Below are 19,094 nucleotides of genomic sequence, written 5' to 3'. Positions count from 1 at the left end.
TTTCAAATTATCCCGCATTCTAAGCTAACCCAACACCAGTTAGTACCAGTTACCAGCTAGTAAAAAACCATATTAAGTCCTAAAAATTAAACTACTTACACAATAAAAGCAACGTACCTACTACATTCATAATTTATATAATAAAAAAAAATCAAATTAGTAAAGTTGTGTACGCTGTGGCAGCGCGAGTGATTACAAGTGAGTTGCCTCGCTGAGGCCGGCGTTTTAGCCTCGCGTGGCAACTTGGTACAGGGTCAGTAAGTACGAGTTGCAGGCGTTTGCCTCGCTAGACGGGCCCTGTGAAGCAGCTCATGCAGTCAATGTTGATGTGATTCTATTTCTCGTCGGCGAAACTGACAGAGGTCTCAATGAATGTCGGTTTTTTTCAATTTCATTATTATTCACATACCTACGTATTCTTCTTATTTTCCTGTGTAATCGTCTCATAATAATATGATTTATCTTAGTAGTAAAAAGGGAAGGATTATAAATAATATACAGAAATCAAATAAAAGCTTAGCTTTATTAGTTATTACTCGTTATATTGACGAAGAAACACCCCTCTGGTATCAACAAGTCACCATGCTCTATCACCGTTACTTCCAGAATTTTGATCAGATTTAGTATAGCCAATTTTTTTCAAATGTTGAGTCGCAATTCGCGATAGCCCCGAGGGGCAATTTAGACTTTTTGATACAATTTCCAACCACAATGATCCACTTTACTCTAAATACACCAACAGTGGTTAGCTAAACATTCACGGACAAAAGACACACGCTCGTAACTAAAGCATTATGACAATGTGATATTATATTAATGTATAAGTATTGTATTAAGAACCGTAATATTAATGCGTAGTTAGGTTAGGTTTGTCGTTACACTAGGTTCGAGTCTGAGGCCCACAGATTACAATAGTGACCGGTAGCCATTCCGAGACCAATACCGACATTATTCCATCTTAAAATCGCCTTTAAATTTATCTTTTTTACATCCAGAACCATATAAACATCTTTAAGTTATTTATAATATTTGTTTTATCTATAATGCGTCCCCGCCCCCCCTCGCCCCGTCTCTCCCGTATTTACAAATGGTTGCTCCTAAACTTTTAATATCCCGACGCTATTCTTAAAATTAAATACAAAAAACGCATGACTTTCTAAATTTACCTAACGTATTTTTGTCAACACTATAATTTATGAATTTTTTGATCTTTACACCCACTTTAGAAATATTCAATACAAAAATACTCTTTTTGAATAAAATTTTATACACGACGTCGAGCGATGGAGGGGCGGGGACGCCCGAAAGAAACGCTTTGAGCCTCGTTACCTTAACATCATGAAATTTGTACTAAATACATCAGGCGAGGCGGCCGCGGGCCCACACTTAGCCGAAATGCGAGGATACCGAAAGAACGCCTAAACACTAGTCAAACTTGCGTACGCCGAGCGCCGCTACTAAAATAATTTCGTTTTTTTTTTTAAATTTTGTAACTAATTTTTAATTTATCACTGAGTCCGCGCCCGCCGCCTGCGCGCACGCCGAACAAAACGTGGATCGCTGTCGATGAAGACCACAAGGATATTGAAAATATGTTTCCATTTACTCGTTTAAATTTAACTTCATTACAAAATTATCTTTGCTTACGACGACTCGTGTAAACATTAAGAGGACACGCCTCGCTACATGGCTAGCGTCGGCAGTGTCAGTTTCGAGATCTAATAGTATTCCGTGCTCAATTTTGAAAACGTTTATTTGATACAAACAAATGATACTTAAGTACATTATCACCTAAATTTCAGCATTTCTTAATGATTTGTTCAAGTATAGAAAAGTTGATACAACTATTTGGTACATCTATATGTCTTCTAACTTCCAAAAATGAAATGCTACATACAATAGAGTCTATTACAATTTTCGAAAATTTAGGAACCATAATACCCAAACGTGAAACCAAATACATTCTATATTGTTTTTTATTTATAATTAATTTTGAAAATAATTACATATATCTTTCATAATGATAGCCCAACGACACCTTTAGACGGAATCGAAGTACTAAAAGAGTAACATAAATATCCCATACATCAATATACCAAACAGAATACTCTATCTCTACATTACAAAGCTTCCAAACCAACTGACGTTGCCGAAAGGACAATTTCAATAAATCTACATACATTATAGATACAAACATGAGTTTTAAAGTCAACACCGAATTTTGTACTTTTTCCATGGGATAGCTCCCAGCATCACTGTGGACTAATATTTCGATGTTTCAAGCTTGAGTCTTTACACTAATTTAGAAAATTGTCAACCAATAACTTAGATATAAAGAACCGCGCGATCCGTTGTGGTCTTGCGCAGTGTATCGCCCAAGTAAAAAATTCGGATAAAACATGCTTGAAAACATTTTCAAATGGTTCCTCTGTCTTATAAACATATCCTAAAAGTTCACGGCTCCTAGTCTGAAAATACGGTTTCGGTTGAGTACTGTCGATGGGAAATCAATATGTTCTATTGTAATGTGTGTGTGTAGCCTGCGAATATTTCTAGTACATATGAAGAGTCTATGGAGAGATCGGAATAACGGATTCATTACTTACTAAAGGATTACTCCGGATGTCAGTTTAGAGCTAAAAAGTTATATCTAATGCGTAGAGTAAACGTAATCAATTCCATTCTTCAATTCTTGGCTGAAGATGTGTCAGTCAGCTTCTAGAAAATTCTTCTTAGCTCTAAATTGTCATTATTTATGGTAAGAACGGAACAGACAACATTTAACAAAAACATCGTAACGTAACATATGACACCCTGCGGCGACTGACGGGAAGACGCTCATGGGAACTGAAACCGGGCTATTGCTGGCCTGTTTGGTGGGTGGGAATTCGAACTTCGAATTCGGACAACTAGGGGAATTTGGAACTTAAAACCGGCTGCCAAAAGGGGGAGGCTGCGTGTTTGATGTGATGTCTTAAAGTATCCGTATCTCTCGCCTAACCTGAACGCTATTCTAAGCACACCAGTCGACGCCTGGTCCGTCCTAAACTGAGGTACTCTTATATTATTGTAATAGTTCAAATGGTTACAAATTAAACGATAACAAACGTGTCAATATCAAATGAAAAATGCTTACACCTGCTTAGCTAGGCCGGCCGCCTGCCTGAATCGGGTTACATACTCGAAAATCAGGATGATATAAAATTTGTACAATTCCGCAAATCAATTCGCAATTCTTCCGTTTCTATTGTGGTTCACTTAAAACTGTGGCTAGATAGTTAACTCGATAATTGTCATCTGTATTAAAACTATCGTATATGTACATGGCTATACATCTCTGTACACTATCTATCAATATATCTATAGGAAGCGTGAAAATAATTTGTCTTCAGTCGAACCAAGGATGTGAAAATGAAAGTGTTCCCTTGCGTGGGGCGGACGGCCGGCATCTACATGTTATAACAAATACATCGAGTTGTGCGGGCTCGTTACCTTGCGCGGCACGCGCCAGGTGAGGCGGAGCTGCCTTGCACTGCTTCTAGCCTCTGCGAGGCAGACTCCGTATCTGACTGGTTCGAGCCGCGTGACGCTCGTGGCGCCGCGCTACATATATCTACGAATCAAACTAATTAATCTTCTATAGTATAATAGTGTGTGTATGTATACTGTTCGTTAGAACGCGCAAGTCGCGCGGACGCCGCGCGCCGGCTTCGGTTGGGCAGTAGGTACTATTGAGGGCCCTTTTCAATTAATTTTATTACTTTTTCTTGTAAAAAATCAACATTTTTGAAGGCACTTCTGATCGGACGAGGTGGCCCAATGGATTTTTGTGTATGTCAGCCGAAAGTGGTGTAGTATGATTTTGTATTGTTTTTGATGAGGTCTGGTCTATTGTGTGTTGCCTTCAACTATTGTTTTCTGTTTGGGTGTGGTTCGAATGTCTATGAGTGCGTGAGAGCCGGCGCGAGGCGCCCGCCTGCGAGGCGGACGGCTTCCCATCTCGACTGTAAAAACTCCTAAATGTAATACAGAATTCGGAAAAGTAAATACCTGAACTACGTGAATACCCAGTTAACTGTAATATATATGAAGATTTGGATTAGCATATTGTATATTTGAGTGTCGAGGGGAAAACGCGCGCGTCGCAAAGCCCGGCGCGTTTTTGGAAAAGATTATTCTTCTAACAAATATAAACTTAACCCTATCTGTCGTCAGACAACTGAACTTGAACCGACCTGCCGAGACCTTAATACAAACAAGGATGCTTACTGTAATCTCAACGAAAGATGTGTAATGTTATTTGAATTTCTGTGTCTGTCTAGTTTATCGTAAAATCCTCTGCAAGAACATAAAACCGGCTATCAGTATAAAAATAATTTGTTAAATATTATTTTTATTTGTGGATCGAAAAATAACCCTGCTCTATTGTACTAATAACTATGGTTAACGTTAAATATCCCTAAAATAATTAAGACGAGGTAAGGGTTGACAATTTTGTGCCTCCGAGGGCCAACAACCAACGCAACATGCAACGCAACTGGAACTTGCTCCGAAGGAAAGGAAAAGGATAGAAAACAAAATAAAAACAACCAAAATCAAAACTTAAGCAATTAATATATTAATCGTTTTTTTCTTAAAGAATAAATCAATAAATGATTTTTAAGATAATATACACAACTATAAAACCATTTTAAGATAATACTTAATAATAATATAATAATAATTATATATAGCGAAATATATTATGTGCAGAAATAAAATTCTAGGTGACTTAAATTTTCTCTTACTCGATAACCTAATGAATTGTCTAGAGCGCTTGCGCGCGTCCCACGTCCAACTTCAAAATTTATAATTTAATTTAACTTTTTTTATTAATAATTTTGATTCTGAAGGCCTAAATGCGAGTGTCGTATAATTTTGGTGTGCGAAACATTTTTTCCAAAAGTTTTGTTTTGTTTCTCGAGCTGGCCGCTCGAGGCGTGTTGCCTCGGCGAGGCGTGTTGCCTCGGCGAGGCGCGTTGCCTCGGGGAGGCCTACTCGAGTTGTTCGAGGAAGTTGGGCGACTTGAAATACTCGGGCACGGGGTCGTCGAGCCGCGAGATCACCTTGTAGATGGACTTCTTCCAGCTCTGCTCCGTGTCCTTGCCGCCCTGGATGGCGCGGAAGAACTCGCGCAGCGTCTGTTCCACCACGTATCTGAAGTTGGGCGGTACCTGGAAATAAAACAATATTGCTATTAAAATTGGTATACTTTGTATAAGACCTAGGTATTAAAATAATAATACTAGGTAAATAAAAAAAAGCTGGATCGCTAGGCCAGTGCTCTGCCATCTGAGCTACCAAGACCTAACCCAATACAGCGAATATTTCCACCATATATGACCTATTAAAATAATAGCATCGTTCGCAGACGTTTCTACTTGATGCAAAATTAATTTAACTCTATTTTTATAGGGATACCTATAATGATTTTGTTATTTTTATAGTCCTGTGCAGACCCGGAAAACGACATTTGGCGAAGTTTGGTGGCCGATAAACACCATATAATGTCTGCATAAGTGTAAGGCCTGAGTGGACGCTCGAGTTGGGCGTGCAGCGGGGCGGGGCGTGCGGCGTGCATGTAGTTGTAATTTTTAAAAAATTCGGAAGTACCCGCCTCTTTTTAGTGTTTTTTTCTTTCGGAATTTCCCGAATAAGTAGGTAGGTACACAACTGTTTTGTGAATTGTTTTTTTTTTGTGTCTATGGTAAGTGTAAGGGCCTGAGTGGACGCTCGAGTTGGGCGTGCAGCGGGGCGGGGCGTGCGGCGTGCATGTTAAACAAATGCAAACGTACTTATAGGAGCGGCCTTAGTGCACGCTGCTCAAATCACTTTTTAGCCCGACGCCACGCTGCACGCCCCGCCGAACGCTCCGCTTCGAGCGTCCACTCAGGCCTTACGGCCTTACTCTTATTATTTGGTGTGAAACTCACCTCAATATGGTTATTCCGGTTATAGTGTAAGTTGAGCACCCGGTAGAGTTCCGAGTCGCCAGCAACGTGGATGTCGTCCGCCGTCTTCAGACCCTCGCTGATAGCCTGCCGGGCGTACTTCTCCATCTGGATATAGTAGAACTCCCTGGAAAGATTAAAAAAAAAACCCGTTATTATTGAAGAACATAGACTAAACCTATGGATAGGGGGTATCAACACGAGTTCCGTGCTGTGCGTTAATTTATTATATATCACAACATAGTATAAAACAAAGTCGCTTCCCGCTGTATGTATGCTTAAGATCTTTAAAACTACGCAACAGATTTTGATGCGTTTTTTTAATAAATAGAGTGATTCAAGAGGAAGGTTTAAATATATAATTTGTTAACCCGTGCGAAGCCGGGGCGGGTCGAGAGCAGACTATACGCCTAGGAACTACAGATGTTATAAAATTATTACTTTATCTATAAACGATGCAAGTATGCAACTTCTAAATCGAACACTTCCATAGGTATACTTGGTCAACCAGATCTTGACAGTAGAAAAAGGTGGCAAATTTGAAAAATGTAGGCGCGAAGGGATATCGTCCCATAGAAAATTTGAATTTGGCGCCTTTTTTTACTGACAAGATTTGGTTGACCGGCTATACACAACTAATCGAAAAAAAAAACCGAAATCTAAATCATAAAAAAATCAATTTGTCCAGAACCAAACCTAGAAGTATTGTTGTTTTGTTTTTATTTATTAATATAGCTGGTCAACCAAATCTTGTCAGTAAAAAAAGGCGCGAAATTCAAATTTTCTATGGAACGATATCCCTTCGCGCCTACATTTTTCAAATTTGCCGAATTTTCTACTGTCAAGATCTGGTTGACCAAGTATAGAAGGAAAACCTAATATTTAACAATAGCAATGACTAACATTATTAGACGGAATTTAAATAACTATTCCCCACCCACAAAAGGGTACTTATATTTTATCGCCTAAAATAAAATCTCAATCATATGACACATGATCCAATAACACTCGACTGTTTACCGAGCCGTACGTGTATCTCTAAGTCGAGTCGAGTCGATGCTCGAACCTCTCGCTCGCACTTATCTTTTTAATTGGCACTCGACGAAGGCACTAATTGACTAAGTAAATGAAGTGCCTAAATAATTAGATGTCTTTTCGCTGTCGAAACGTTCCGTTCCGCCCTAATTAGGGATTAACCGCATTGATAGAACTATATTTGGACGTTTTTTGCTATGTGCCTTTTGGATTTTTATTAAAACCATAAACATAATTAATAACAAACTTAAAATAAAAATTAACCTAAAATTAAAACTACCTACAAAACTAAAACTAATACCTAAAAAATAAATAAAGATAATGTGGGTGACCTAGCCCAATATGTATATATCTAGGCTTTTGGATAATTGGTTTAAAAAAAACTAAACTCGTATACGTTTGATTATGCTGGTCAACCAAATCTTGTCAGTAAAAAAAGGCGCGAAATTGAAATTTTCTATGAGACGATATCGCTTCGCGCCTACATTTTTCAAATTTGCCGCCTTTTTCTACTATCAAGATCTGGTTGACCAAGTATACCTACACCTTTTTAAAGTTCTTTTGTGCGTAATTTTTTGTATCTTAAGTCCCCTCAAGTATTTAAAATTCATAAGAAAAACTGCATGCATTTTGTCATTTGTTTATTTTGCGCAGTATTATTCAATGCACCTACCACAATATGTAACACTACATCTTATGAAACAAAGCTCCCGTCGCATTTGTCTCTCTGAATGTTTGCGATAGACTCAAAAACTCCTGAACGGATTTTAATGCAGTTTCCACCTATCAAAAGAGTGATTCTTGAGGAAGCTAGGTTTAGGTGTATAGTTTGTTGAGGTTTTGTATAAATTGGTTGAAATATGGCGATGTTTGCTACTGGCATCGGAAAAAATCACGCTTTTAAGTTTTAGTACCCGTACGAAGCCGGGGCGGGTCGCTAGTTGATTATATTTTGTATCGAGTGTAAAGCGTAATATTTCGATATCTTTTATTATAATTACTTTCAGATGTCTCAGCTTATTTATCCGATAGAACAGATGCTGTACAAAGTTCAAGTGGGTTCTAAGTGCGTCATAAGTAGAAATAAAATATGATTCTAATACGCTGATAATATCGTGCATCAAAAGGACTTAAGGATTTTAATGACTATGAATTAAATTAATTAGTGGCCATGTGTAAGATTACCTACATTAAACATTTGGGTACTTAATGAAATACTTATTAAGTTTTCCTTGTTTTGTTCTGTAACTAAAATTCCTTGCGCGATAAGATTTTTCCAGCCATTTTCGAACTTTAAGATGCGTCAAATACAATGATTTATAACTCAAGATAGGTTATAGGCGTTCCAAAATTGAAGCGCTTAACTATTGTGACAAATTGGACAAGTTGCCTTTAGACGCGGCTAGACAAGCGAGAAATGTGCACGTGCTAACGAGCTCCCGCACACCGAAAGAGAAAGAGACGACCTTATGTTTAACAACGAGTGTGACAAATATGGATGGAATGAGAACATTAATCAAAAATAACAGATTTTTTCGTAGGCACAGAAATAAATATGGAAGTATTTTTTGTGCTCCTCAAGTATGAGTATAACCTATCTATGGTTATATAATATCATTGGTCAAATACAAGATATTGAAAACGATATGGATCGGATATATCAGTGTCAAAAATGACGTATTTCTTTGAAGAAACGTCGTATATTTGACGTATCTTAAAGTTGGAATATGGCTGTTCTTTGCTAAAAAACTGAGCATCCACAATTTAATACAGCCAACACAAATCAATTACAAACCGCACGAGACTACGCGTCACAAGTTTCAAAAGTGAAAAAGGCTGAATACAAACTCGTAAGTAATTAGCCTCGCGAGTCTCGAATGCTCGATTCGCCCTCGTAAGCGAAGCGAAGATAGCGAGCGAGGCAAGCGAAGCGAGTTGAGCGAAGCGAAGCTGGCTAATCAAATCCTCGACGCCCCTGAGTACTTTTCACTTTTTATTCTCATTGTGACTCAAGTGTCAGGCACACGTCTATTAATGTCGTTCATTAGCCTTCGTTCGTCAGAAACTTAATTGTTTTACGTCGCATAGTTTGAGTTTCGAGTCAACGTTCATTATAGAGTTATCTGGTTTTTGGTGTCTGTCTCCGTTTTTCATTTCGATTTTTTCCGCTTATAGGTACATTGTATTGTTACATATCTTTTTAGGGTTCCGTACCCAAAGGGTAAAAACGGGACCCTATTACTAAGACTCCGCTGTCCGTCCGTCCGTCCGTCCTTCCGTCCGTCCGTCCGTCCGTCCGTCCGTCCATCCGTCCGTCCGTCCGTCTGTCACCAGGCTGTATCTCACGAACCGTGATAGCTAGACAGTTGAAAATTTCACAGATGGTGTATTTCTGTTGCCGCTATAACAACAAATACTAAAAACAGAATAAAATAAAGATTTAAGTGGGGCTCCCATACAACAAACGTGATTTTTGACCAAAGTTAAGCAACGTCGGGCGGGGTCAGTACTTGGATGGGTGACCGTTTTTTTGCTTGTTTTGCTCTATTTTTTGTTGATGGTGCGGAACCCTCCGTGCGCGAGTTCGACTCGCGCTTGGCCGGTTTTTTTTACGTCTAAGTTTAGTCTACGCATACCCACCAGAATAGGTACACTTTATATAGGATCTGTCAAAGGACTGTCTCATTTCAAACATATTAGACAGAGATAATCATCTTTGTCTTACACTAGTACTAGCACCCAAAAGAAAAGCATGAGTATAGTTTTCCTGGTTCTTACTGACTGACAAATTGATTTGACCAACTATAAATAAATCCATAAATGAGCTAGTATAAAGTAATTTATTACACTAACTCGGGGTTAACCGGTTAAACCTGGAGTTACCATGATTACCAGTACAATTTGAGACTTGGTTAACGATTTAACCGGTTAACCCCGGGTTAGTGGGATGCTGCAAGTGCGCCTTCACAATCAGTCGTTCGTCGTCGTGAAAAATTGACTTCGCATAGCGAAATCTGCAATTTTCACTTTTACAAACTTCGTATGGAAATGCAAACTTTCTATTCAGATAAGAACATACGGAGATAGCGATCGTTCAAGCAATTTGTAAGCAAGTAACGTTCGCGGGCCCACATGGCCGATGCGGGCTGAAAGAAGTACCCAATTTTACGATACGGGACTTAAGTGGAACAACCCTTTTGTTTAAAAAAAAAGTATTTAGTTCTTAATTTAAATTTATTATTAATATAATCGGACCAAGCTATCTCTGCATGTCATTTGCAATGACATAGTGTGGTAATGTCAAATTTCTTTGAAAATATGACGTTTATAATGACACTCCCTCACTTTGTTCTATTCAAGTCGGTGTAAAGTTAGCAGACGGACTCTAGAATTAGGTCTTTTATGGTACATTTGGAGATTAGATAAACTCCGAAGCGTATGTGTCATGGACCTGTGCACTCTGTCTAATAAACATTAAACGGATTTTGTCTAGCATTTCAAAATACGATTTATATACAACACAAATAAAATAATCTTACACACTAGTTTAGACTGATTTGATTTAGTTTTTTTTGTAAAAACCGTTACACTCTGAATCAGCTGTTCGTTTTCAATTCCAACGACTTTGCAAAGTTAAGTTCAAGCTGAAATCATCTTTGATAGTTCGTTATAAAATCTAAATTAAAATGGCTCAACGGCTTAAGTATAGCGAAATAAAATATAACAATTGTCAACGCTCGTAATTGGCGCGGTACTAAAGATTCAACTCTAATCATATGGTTTTAGGGTTTTAATTTCTTTGAAGCCAATTCGATTTGTGGTGCAAAAAATGCATCGGGATTTCTTAAGAAAACGCATCTTGCTACCTGCCTGTGCCAACGTCTTAGGGAACATTGATGCTGGCCGTTTGCAAAAAACTATCGTTGAGAGACAACGTTAGGTCAAAGTTATGTTCCTTCGAATTTTAAATAAAATCTGGACGCGGTTCTTGATAGATACCGTTTATAAAATTGGAACCGTTTTTTCTCTTTAATTTGTTATTTACATTTTATAAATGGCCAGGATTAAGATTAATGTTCTGTCATGCAGATATCTTGTTCATAGTCTATTTTTATTAACACTTTTTACGTAAGTGACTGTAAGCAGTTTCAGTACGTAAATTTATAACTGTAAGTAGTGCTTTTTTTAAATCATTTCAAAGCAAATATTAAGTCAGTGCAAATTTAAAGTCAATTGATAATGTATGCCCAAGAAAGAAAAAAAAGCAATGTGCAAAGTGGGGAGACCGTCTTGTGGTCCCCCTCAAGGCATTCGATTCCCGTGAGAACTCCGTTTAAGGGACCATAGAATTACGAAGTACAGTACGTTGTCATATGGGAAACAAATCAGATACGTAAATAGATAAATATTTAGGGATAATCTTACATGAATCGAACTCCGGAATTAAGTAAAGTTTGTATTATCGGTACTAGGCTGATTAAATACCTATAGTAAATAACTATCAACGTCTTCAATCGTTTAAAGTATAAAAGTTATAAGAAAATCATTGTCTTCATCCCAAACTTCGAAAAACTTGTTTTAAATGGAACTGTAAAATTTTGTTGTAGGTACATATTCGGTAGTTGACAATTTCAACACGTCAGAAATAAAACAATGCAATCAACTATTACAGTCAATGGAAATTTACATACCTACAAAGTAACCCGTTTTCATTGCCATCGAATGTATATTAGAGCTTTAAAGTTAGACCGAGGAAAGTCTGCAACGGTTTTGATAGCACGCGCAGTGCAAGTGTTATTTTATACGTCATAATTCCATAGAACTTTGACGTTTAAAATAACAATTGCAGACTAAAGGGGCCCACTGATTACCAGTCCGCCGGACGATATCGGCCTGTCAGTTGTTCGAAACTGTCAAATTTTTGTTCTAACTGACAGGCCGATATCGTCCGGCGGACTGTTAATCAGTGGGCCCCTTTATATTCGGTCTGACTAATTTCTTTTGCCGCTTCTACCCTTCCTAAGTCCTCCTCAAGACGTTAGGGGACAAGGTTCATTGTTTACTTGCTTACACTTAGAACCCGATTTCCCGCCATCGGGAGATGTGGGAATAACGTTAATAGGTTAACTAATAATAATAACGTTTATAAGATAGGGGCGTTGCATTCGTATTACTGAGATTGTGTTCGGAGAATTTTGTGGGCTATTAAGAACACATTTTAACTTTTAAGGAAAAGTGCTGGTGGCCTAGTGGTAAAAGCGTGCGACTTGCAATCCGGAGGTCGCGGGTTCAAACCCCGGCTCGTACCAATGAGTTTTTCGGAACTTATGTACGAAATATCATTTGATATTTACCAGTCGCTTTTCGGTGAAGGAGAACATCGTGAGGAAACCGGACTAATCCCAATAAGGGCTTAGTTTACCCTCTGGGTTGGAAGGTCAGATGGCAGTCGCTTTCGTAAATAACTAGTGCCCACGCCAACTCCTGGGATTAGTTGCCAAGCGGACCCCAGGCTCCCATGAGCCGTGGCAAAATGCCGGGACAACGCGAGGTAGAAGACATAACTTTTATGGAATAGGCGTTAATTTAGTGTACACAACCGATTATAAATTTTTTTTTTTTAAATCTAAATAATAATTTCGGGTGGGATTAGTATACCTACTTGATGGCTCTGGGAGCCCACCGCCCTACCAACTGAGCTACCGAAGTTTACCAAATTCATTTATGACTTCATTTTCATATTTAATTCTCACTAATCATTGTTTTATATCATCGCGGTATAAACAATTCATTAGGTAATGTTTTATGCATTCTTAAGGAAAACTATATTTTGCAGTCCTAATCTTCATAAATTTTTTTGCCAGACATATTTCATCATCAAAACACACGAATTGCAGATTGCAGAAGAACAATTGACGATACATAAACCTATAAATATCACCTTATTTCCTACCAACCAACCGAACATAATGAACGTCAAAACTCATAACCGTTTGTTCAGAACCGTTAAAAACGAAACGCATTATAACTTTAAAATTCGAACCAACTTACGCCCTTCTAGTTCCAAGGTCATAGTTTCCAAACACCACTGACTTTTTGAATTTCGAAACACTCATTTCGATCGTTCCCAAATACAATGGTTATTAAAGCGAGTTCACCTGTGTGGGTGTGTCTGTGTGTGTGAGTGGACGGTCCAGCTTTCGAGGAGAGCCGATGACTGCAATGGACAGAGTATGTAAAGTGTAGTCTCTACCTTTTTACGTATTTATATTTGTCGAGTTCACAAACGTCTTTACAAGCCAATGTTCTACGTATATATTTACACTACCTTATTGTCAGTGTTTTAGACTTTTAGTAAAATAAAAAATATTTTTGCTTGTAAGTACATAAGTAAATGTAAATTATCTTAGTACAAGTACAACTAGTACAAGTAGGTATTCGTGAAGGGAAAGGCATTGTAATTATATTTTAAAGGAAAACTGTGACGTAACCGACATATGCCATACTGTTTATATTTTTGTTTAGTTACGTAATACGAAAATACACTGTGACTGCGATAAAACTTCATCCCAATGTGTTAACAGCGGCACATCAACCGACAAAGTTGCCACATTCAAACTTCCAAAAACCGACGTAACATTCAGCGGTCAAATCAACCTCAATATAAAACTTCAAGCATAGTCCAACTACCAAATATTCGTCGTTATTAAAGAAGTTAATTTCGGCAACTTTGATCTCTCTGTTTTTTTTAGTCTGTGCTGAAAGTTGCACGGCGCGCTGCACACATACACAACGCACACACACATGCATAGTAAAAGCGAGTAAACTAATACCGGGCGGATTAATGCTTCAGTTAGTGAAAAAACTTTTTTTCAGACTGCATCGTCCGACCCAGGGGTGGACTGAGGTGGTTTTTTATATTGACACGTTACTAGCCTTTGCGGACGGTTTTTGGCGCGCCTAAATTTATAGTTGTATTTTTTTGTACATTTATTATGGCGTAAATATTTTTATTCGTTATTAGTTTTACCTATTTTCAAATTCATCAAAAATCAAGCAAGTATGTAATAAATAAATAACCGTTCCTGACTCATTTCACTGATTTGTAATGCTTAAATTTTTTATCGGATTTCAATTCCTAAACCGCAAATACTTGACCTGATTAAGTTTCATAGAAATGTCGATAATAGAAAGGAAAACCATATTTTTATATTCATTCCTAAGGCGATACAATTGGTAAATAATGGAATGGTAAGTATGTAGGTCTTCTTCTTCTTTTCGTGTCGAGGTTCCTTTTTTATACAATGAAAAACGGCAACGTTCGGTATTCATTTACCGAGCGGCTAATCCTTTCACCACGATGGTTCCACCAAGTTATACATGAGTATGTAGGTACAAGTCTATAAGTGGCAGAATATATTTGTTTTTTAAGAATTTATATTAAAGAATTTTTGCATCCTTTATAATAATATTTTTGTTAAATATTAAAGGTGTCTATGGAGGTGTCCATAGTTTTCGTGTACCTACTACTTGTTGCCTTGCAGTGAAGACTAAACATATGCACAGTTATGTATTTTAAGCCTAAACAGTTATAAAAAAGATACAGTGCCATTACTGACCTACTTGTCTTCACATAAACACCTTTTGCTTTCTTATCGGTCGGCCGCTCGTTCTAAGCAACCGTATGCGGGTAGTTAGCATATTTTGACTTTCGCGAATACACTTACGGTACCTATTATGATATGAAATTATTATACCTGACGCGGCGATTGATGATTTCTATGACAGTTCCTCCAAGTAATTTTGAATAGACTCCATTAAAAAAATAATTGAAGAAATAGCTGTTTACCAATTATTTTTATTACTGTTACAGTTCTAAATAAAAAAATTGTTAAAGTACTTACCAAAAAAAAGTTTAAAAACATTAATATTGAGAGTTACCCGATACAAAAATGAACTGTCATAGGGATCATCATTCGCCGCGTCAGGATATAAATGGAATAAAAAAAAATTAAATATTTAGTCCAATTTGGCCTAAAAAGTAACGCGGAATAGAAACCATATAGGTATGTAAAAGGAAAATCAAACGACTAATATTATATAATTTGTTGTTCAATCTCGAAAGCCATATTTGGTTAAATTATTACATATTGACATTCTTATACTTAGTTTTTTAAGCATTAGAAATAAGGTAAACATTCTTGATGTGTCTTTTAATTGAAAAACACATTTTAAAAATAAGTTACGGTAAATATGTAACAATTATGAATCTAATACGATCATTTATAGACTTCTGCTTTCATAAGTAAAAGTTATTGATTTTTAAAAAGTGTTTTTCAATTAAAGGACATGTCAAAATCGCTTACCTTCTTTCAAGTTCTTTCTAATGCTAAAAAAAACGAACTATAGTCACTTTAGTACAATTTAAGTATGAAATTACCTTATGATTAAGGTTTCCAGGTAAATATGTTTTATTTTATCGGCGGCATGTTTCGAACTTTAATTATGCCATTATCTTGGTATTACGGAATTCATTATTATATAGAGTATTTATTCTTTACCTCTTCAGAAAATGATGTCGTATGGAATGTTGTAACAATAACGAAATATCGATTAAATCGACATATTATATTCTGTAAGAATTATTCATAGTTATAGGGGTCGCCGATAAAAATGGTTCTGCAGATCAGCGGAATACTTTTACAGGTTTAACAACAATTATTACTGTATTTATATAAATCTTGTTTTTTGTTTTTAGTTAAAATGTGCCGCTCGCTGCTTAAAAGACATTGACGCGTCGGTCAGGCGGTCACTCAGCAAAATATGTATATGACATTTCATTTATTCATAAACAGTAATACAAATACGCTACGCATAAGACAAATTACTGCTTTAAATGCGTTGCTTTAAATTCCGGTGTGGTCGGTTCCTTAGTATTATTAGCTAAGTACTCGAGCACGAAAATCTTTTGTTTAAATTTTAAATCGCCTTGTTTAAAACAGACATAATAATTGGCTAATAATGATCCCTCCCGACTCCATCCCTGCGCCTCCCCCTCGCTGACCCGCTGTCTTGTACCGCGCTACAAAAGTTGAGCTCATTGGAGTGCCTCCGAGATTTTATTACCCCAACCATCGCTAAGCGAAAAAAGGGTTAAAGCGTCCCTTTAAGGCCATAGCTGACCATTCACGGTTGCCTGGACTTTGTATTAGTTGGATGATTATGAGACAGTTTTAAGTGAATCTCGACCTTTTTTGGTACTAATTAAATCACTGATAAAGTTTTTTAGGCATACAACATTATAACCCTAACATATACAGAAACTCCCTATCAAAAACTCCAACAACTGTTCATATGTGCATGCCACAAAAATATAAAGGCGTGTGTACATTAACAAAAACGTGAAGTAAAGGTGTGTACACACGCGTTAATTAATTACGTCTTAGGGCGGGTCGAGAGACAGTTAGCGTGGCACTTGGAATAATTTCCCATGCGGCCCGTGCCGTGCCTTTTACTGCTGATTCGTAAGGAGGTTGATGTCATCAAATCGTTATGAGGTTAATGTGGATACGTGATAAAAAAAAACGATTTCCGAACGCATCTACAAGTTTTTTTTAAACAATGTTGACTTAGATACTAGTTTTATGAGCCAAAGCTCCCTACAAGTTAGCTTTGGCTATTTTGGGTGGTTTTAATAAACTGCCAGTGTGAGTTTGCTTACTTGGTATGAGAATTTCTCAGTTCTTCCATACGGTGACAGCTGTCAACGCCATTTTGAAAGTTTACTAGTTCTTTAAATACATTTTGACGTAGTTATGTCATTGTTGTGAAGTGTTGAAGTATCAAAATTTTATCATTCGATCACAGCGAAGTCTGTGATGCTTTTATGTAATTATTGATGCATGATTTGCATGATTACAGTGTATATATGGTCTGTCAAGCCATTTCCGTCAGTAGAAAAAAGCGGCAATTTAAAAAAAGGCGCGAAGGTCTATCGTCTCATAGAAATTTTTAATTTCGCATCTTTTTCTACTGACAAAGTTGTTTGGCCGGCTATATAAACATTGTTTTAACGGTAAAGCGTTATCACGAAATACATATTCGTCGCTAATGTCACATAAAAAGGACATATCAGAAAAGGAAGCTAAACCACATTAAAATAATAATAACCGTCTTCGCCAATGTAACGTGACCTGTTTAAACTTGGAAGAACAAACGAATGTTGCAAGTGCGATGGCCAGTAAGAGATCTCCTGTGATTGGTCAGTTTTCTGTGCCATAGATAAGAGAACTTCCGTCTGTGGGCAAGGATAATACTGATAGCGGCTGTGGTTATTAAGAATGTAGAAAAATATTGTATTGTGTGAACTTGTCTTTGGTATTTGTCTGGGTTTTTTTCTATAGTTCTAGTTTCTAGTTTTTCTATAGTTAGCGCCTTTTTCTACTGATAATTTGGATTGCTAGTCATAGAGCTCTGAACTAACAAAAATCTAAGAGATAATAAAAATATGGCTAGGAATTTTGACAAACTATTACTGAAAATTAATTAATTAACTTAAAATCAAGAACTATTTAAAGTATCTCAAGTTAAGGATTAAGAACAACTTAAAATCGTACTTAAGCAGAAGTAAAAAATAAATAAACAGATATTGCCAAAAAAAAAGATTTCATGCGTGGCTTACCCACACTGAGTCGAACTATCGCGTGACGAACGCGCCCAAACGTGTGTTCATTAGAACAATATTAAGTTTTTTAAGGTACACTCTAATGAAGCCCGCTCCTTCGAGACTGTAGGCGCGGCCTCGCATGTGTGATAACTCGACAGTTATAGTTTTGTTTTTAGATATCTACTAGATGATTATAAATGTCCTTTTTATAGGACATGTATTATTGTGAGTTTGTTGGTACCTACACGAAAATGATGTATATTTTTTTTATGAAATTCGTTAATGCTACCGTTTTAACGTACACCTACATAATATACTCTTGTATCATATTATATTAATCGTAAATGCAATGCTAAATACGATTTCAAAATTACCTGCTGACGAAAAAAAAAACATTTTTCTATGATTTAGAGTTAGAAATGTTAGAATCCACCATTTCCAAACAGTGCATTAAAATATCCCTTTAATAAACAATTCTACCATCATCTCGTATCATATAATATTCTGATCAGAACCTGCTATCTACGTATGTATAGTTTAATATAGGATAGGCATAATGTACCTAAATGTTTTGCATTTCACGTTTGAAACACAAAGTAGGGCCCGCAATAAAACTGTAGTGTAACTACTTAAAGTTGATTGCCCAGGGCGTGGTAATTAAAAAACGTAATGCCCCGAAGACAAGATAAGCCGGAAGAAACCACCACTCTTCTAATTACACTTTCATTAGCTGATGAACGTGACTACGTAAAGCACGTAAGCAGTTTATGTCCTAAATAAAGGACAAATGGATATTTGGTTATGAATGTACTTACGTCGTTTTAGCGTAGTTTGCAATCGACAAAGCGATTCTATTTGTTGATACACTTACTAATAGAGTATAGTATTAATAACCATTAAACAGGGCAATATGGATAAAACCATTTTTGTCGAACGTCTCGTAAGCTATTGTGGCAAAGCAGTTATTAAGTTAAGTTAATAAAAACAAAAACACGAGCATTAAAACGTACATCAAAAAATGATCCGAATTTCAAAATTTTAAGAAAAAAAAATGGCCGCGTCTTGATGACAGTGATAAGTAAGGCGCGTCGTTTTAATTATATTATTAACGACAAAGGCCGGTGAAAGAATTATTTTATAATGGCGTATATCGCCATGATATGTAAATATGCCGCTCCCTCCTATTAGGCGATGCTCGCGTGAGCTTGAACTCTAATTCGGAAGTGAACAGGAATTTAGTGGTGAGGTGTGACGTTCTTCACGCCATTGGAGTCTTCTTGCACGCTCTTAGCGAAATTAGACCTTTTTTAGTGTTTTTGTACTAAAATTAGTACATAATTGATTTCATTATTGTAGCATTTACAGAATTATAATCGCAATCATACATAAAAACGGGTAAATGT

At 36.9% G+C, this 19,094-nt stretch overlaps 1 protein-coding gene across 1 annotated transcript in view; it reads right to left on the bottom strand.

The window, feature by feature from the left end:
• Nucleotides 1-504: 504 nt before the first annotated feature.
• LOC134655749 (homeobox protein prospero) overlaps nt 505-19,094 on the bottom strand; it is a 136,605-nt gene continuing 118,015 nt past the window's right edge. Inside the window, exons 6-8 of the mRNA XM_063511214.1 lie at nt 5,973-6,117; nt 5,023-5,213; nt 505-4,986 (exon numbers count right to left, since the gene is read on the bottom strand). Coding sequence (XP_063367284.1) covers nt 5,034-5,213; nt 5,973-6,117 — 325 coding nt within the window. The 3' untranslated portion in view covers nt 505-4,986; nt 5,023-5,033. The remainder of the gene's footprint in view (nt 4,987-5,022; nt 5,214-5,972; nt 6,118-19,094) is intronic.

The sequence above is a fragment of the Cydia amplana genome, chromosome 17, assembly GCF_948474715.1.
Source record: "Cydia amplana chromosome 17, ilCydAmpl1.1, whole genome shotgun sequence".
Taxonomy (NCBI): domain Eukaryota; kingdom Metazoa; phylum Arthropoda; class Insecta; order Lepidoptera; family Tortricidae; genus Cydia; species Cydia amplana.
The sequence above is the reverse complement of the archived record's forward strand: the minus strand, read 5'-3'. Positions and strand labels throughout refer to the sequence as shown.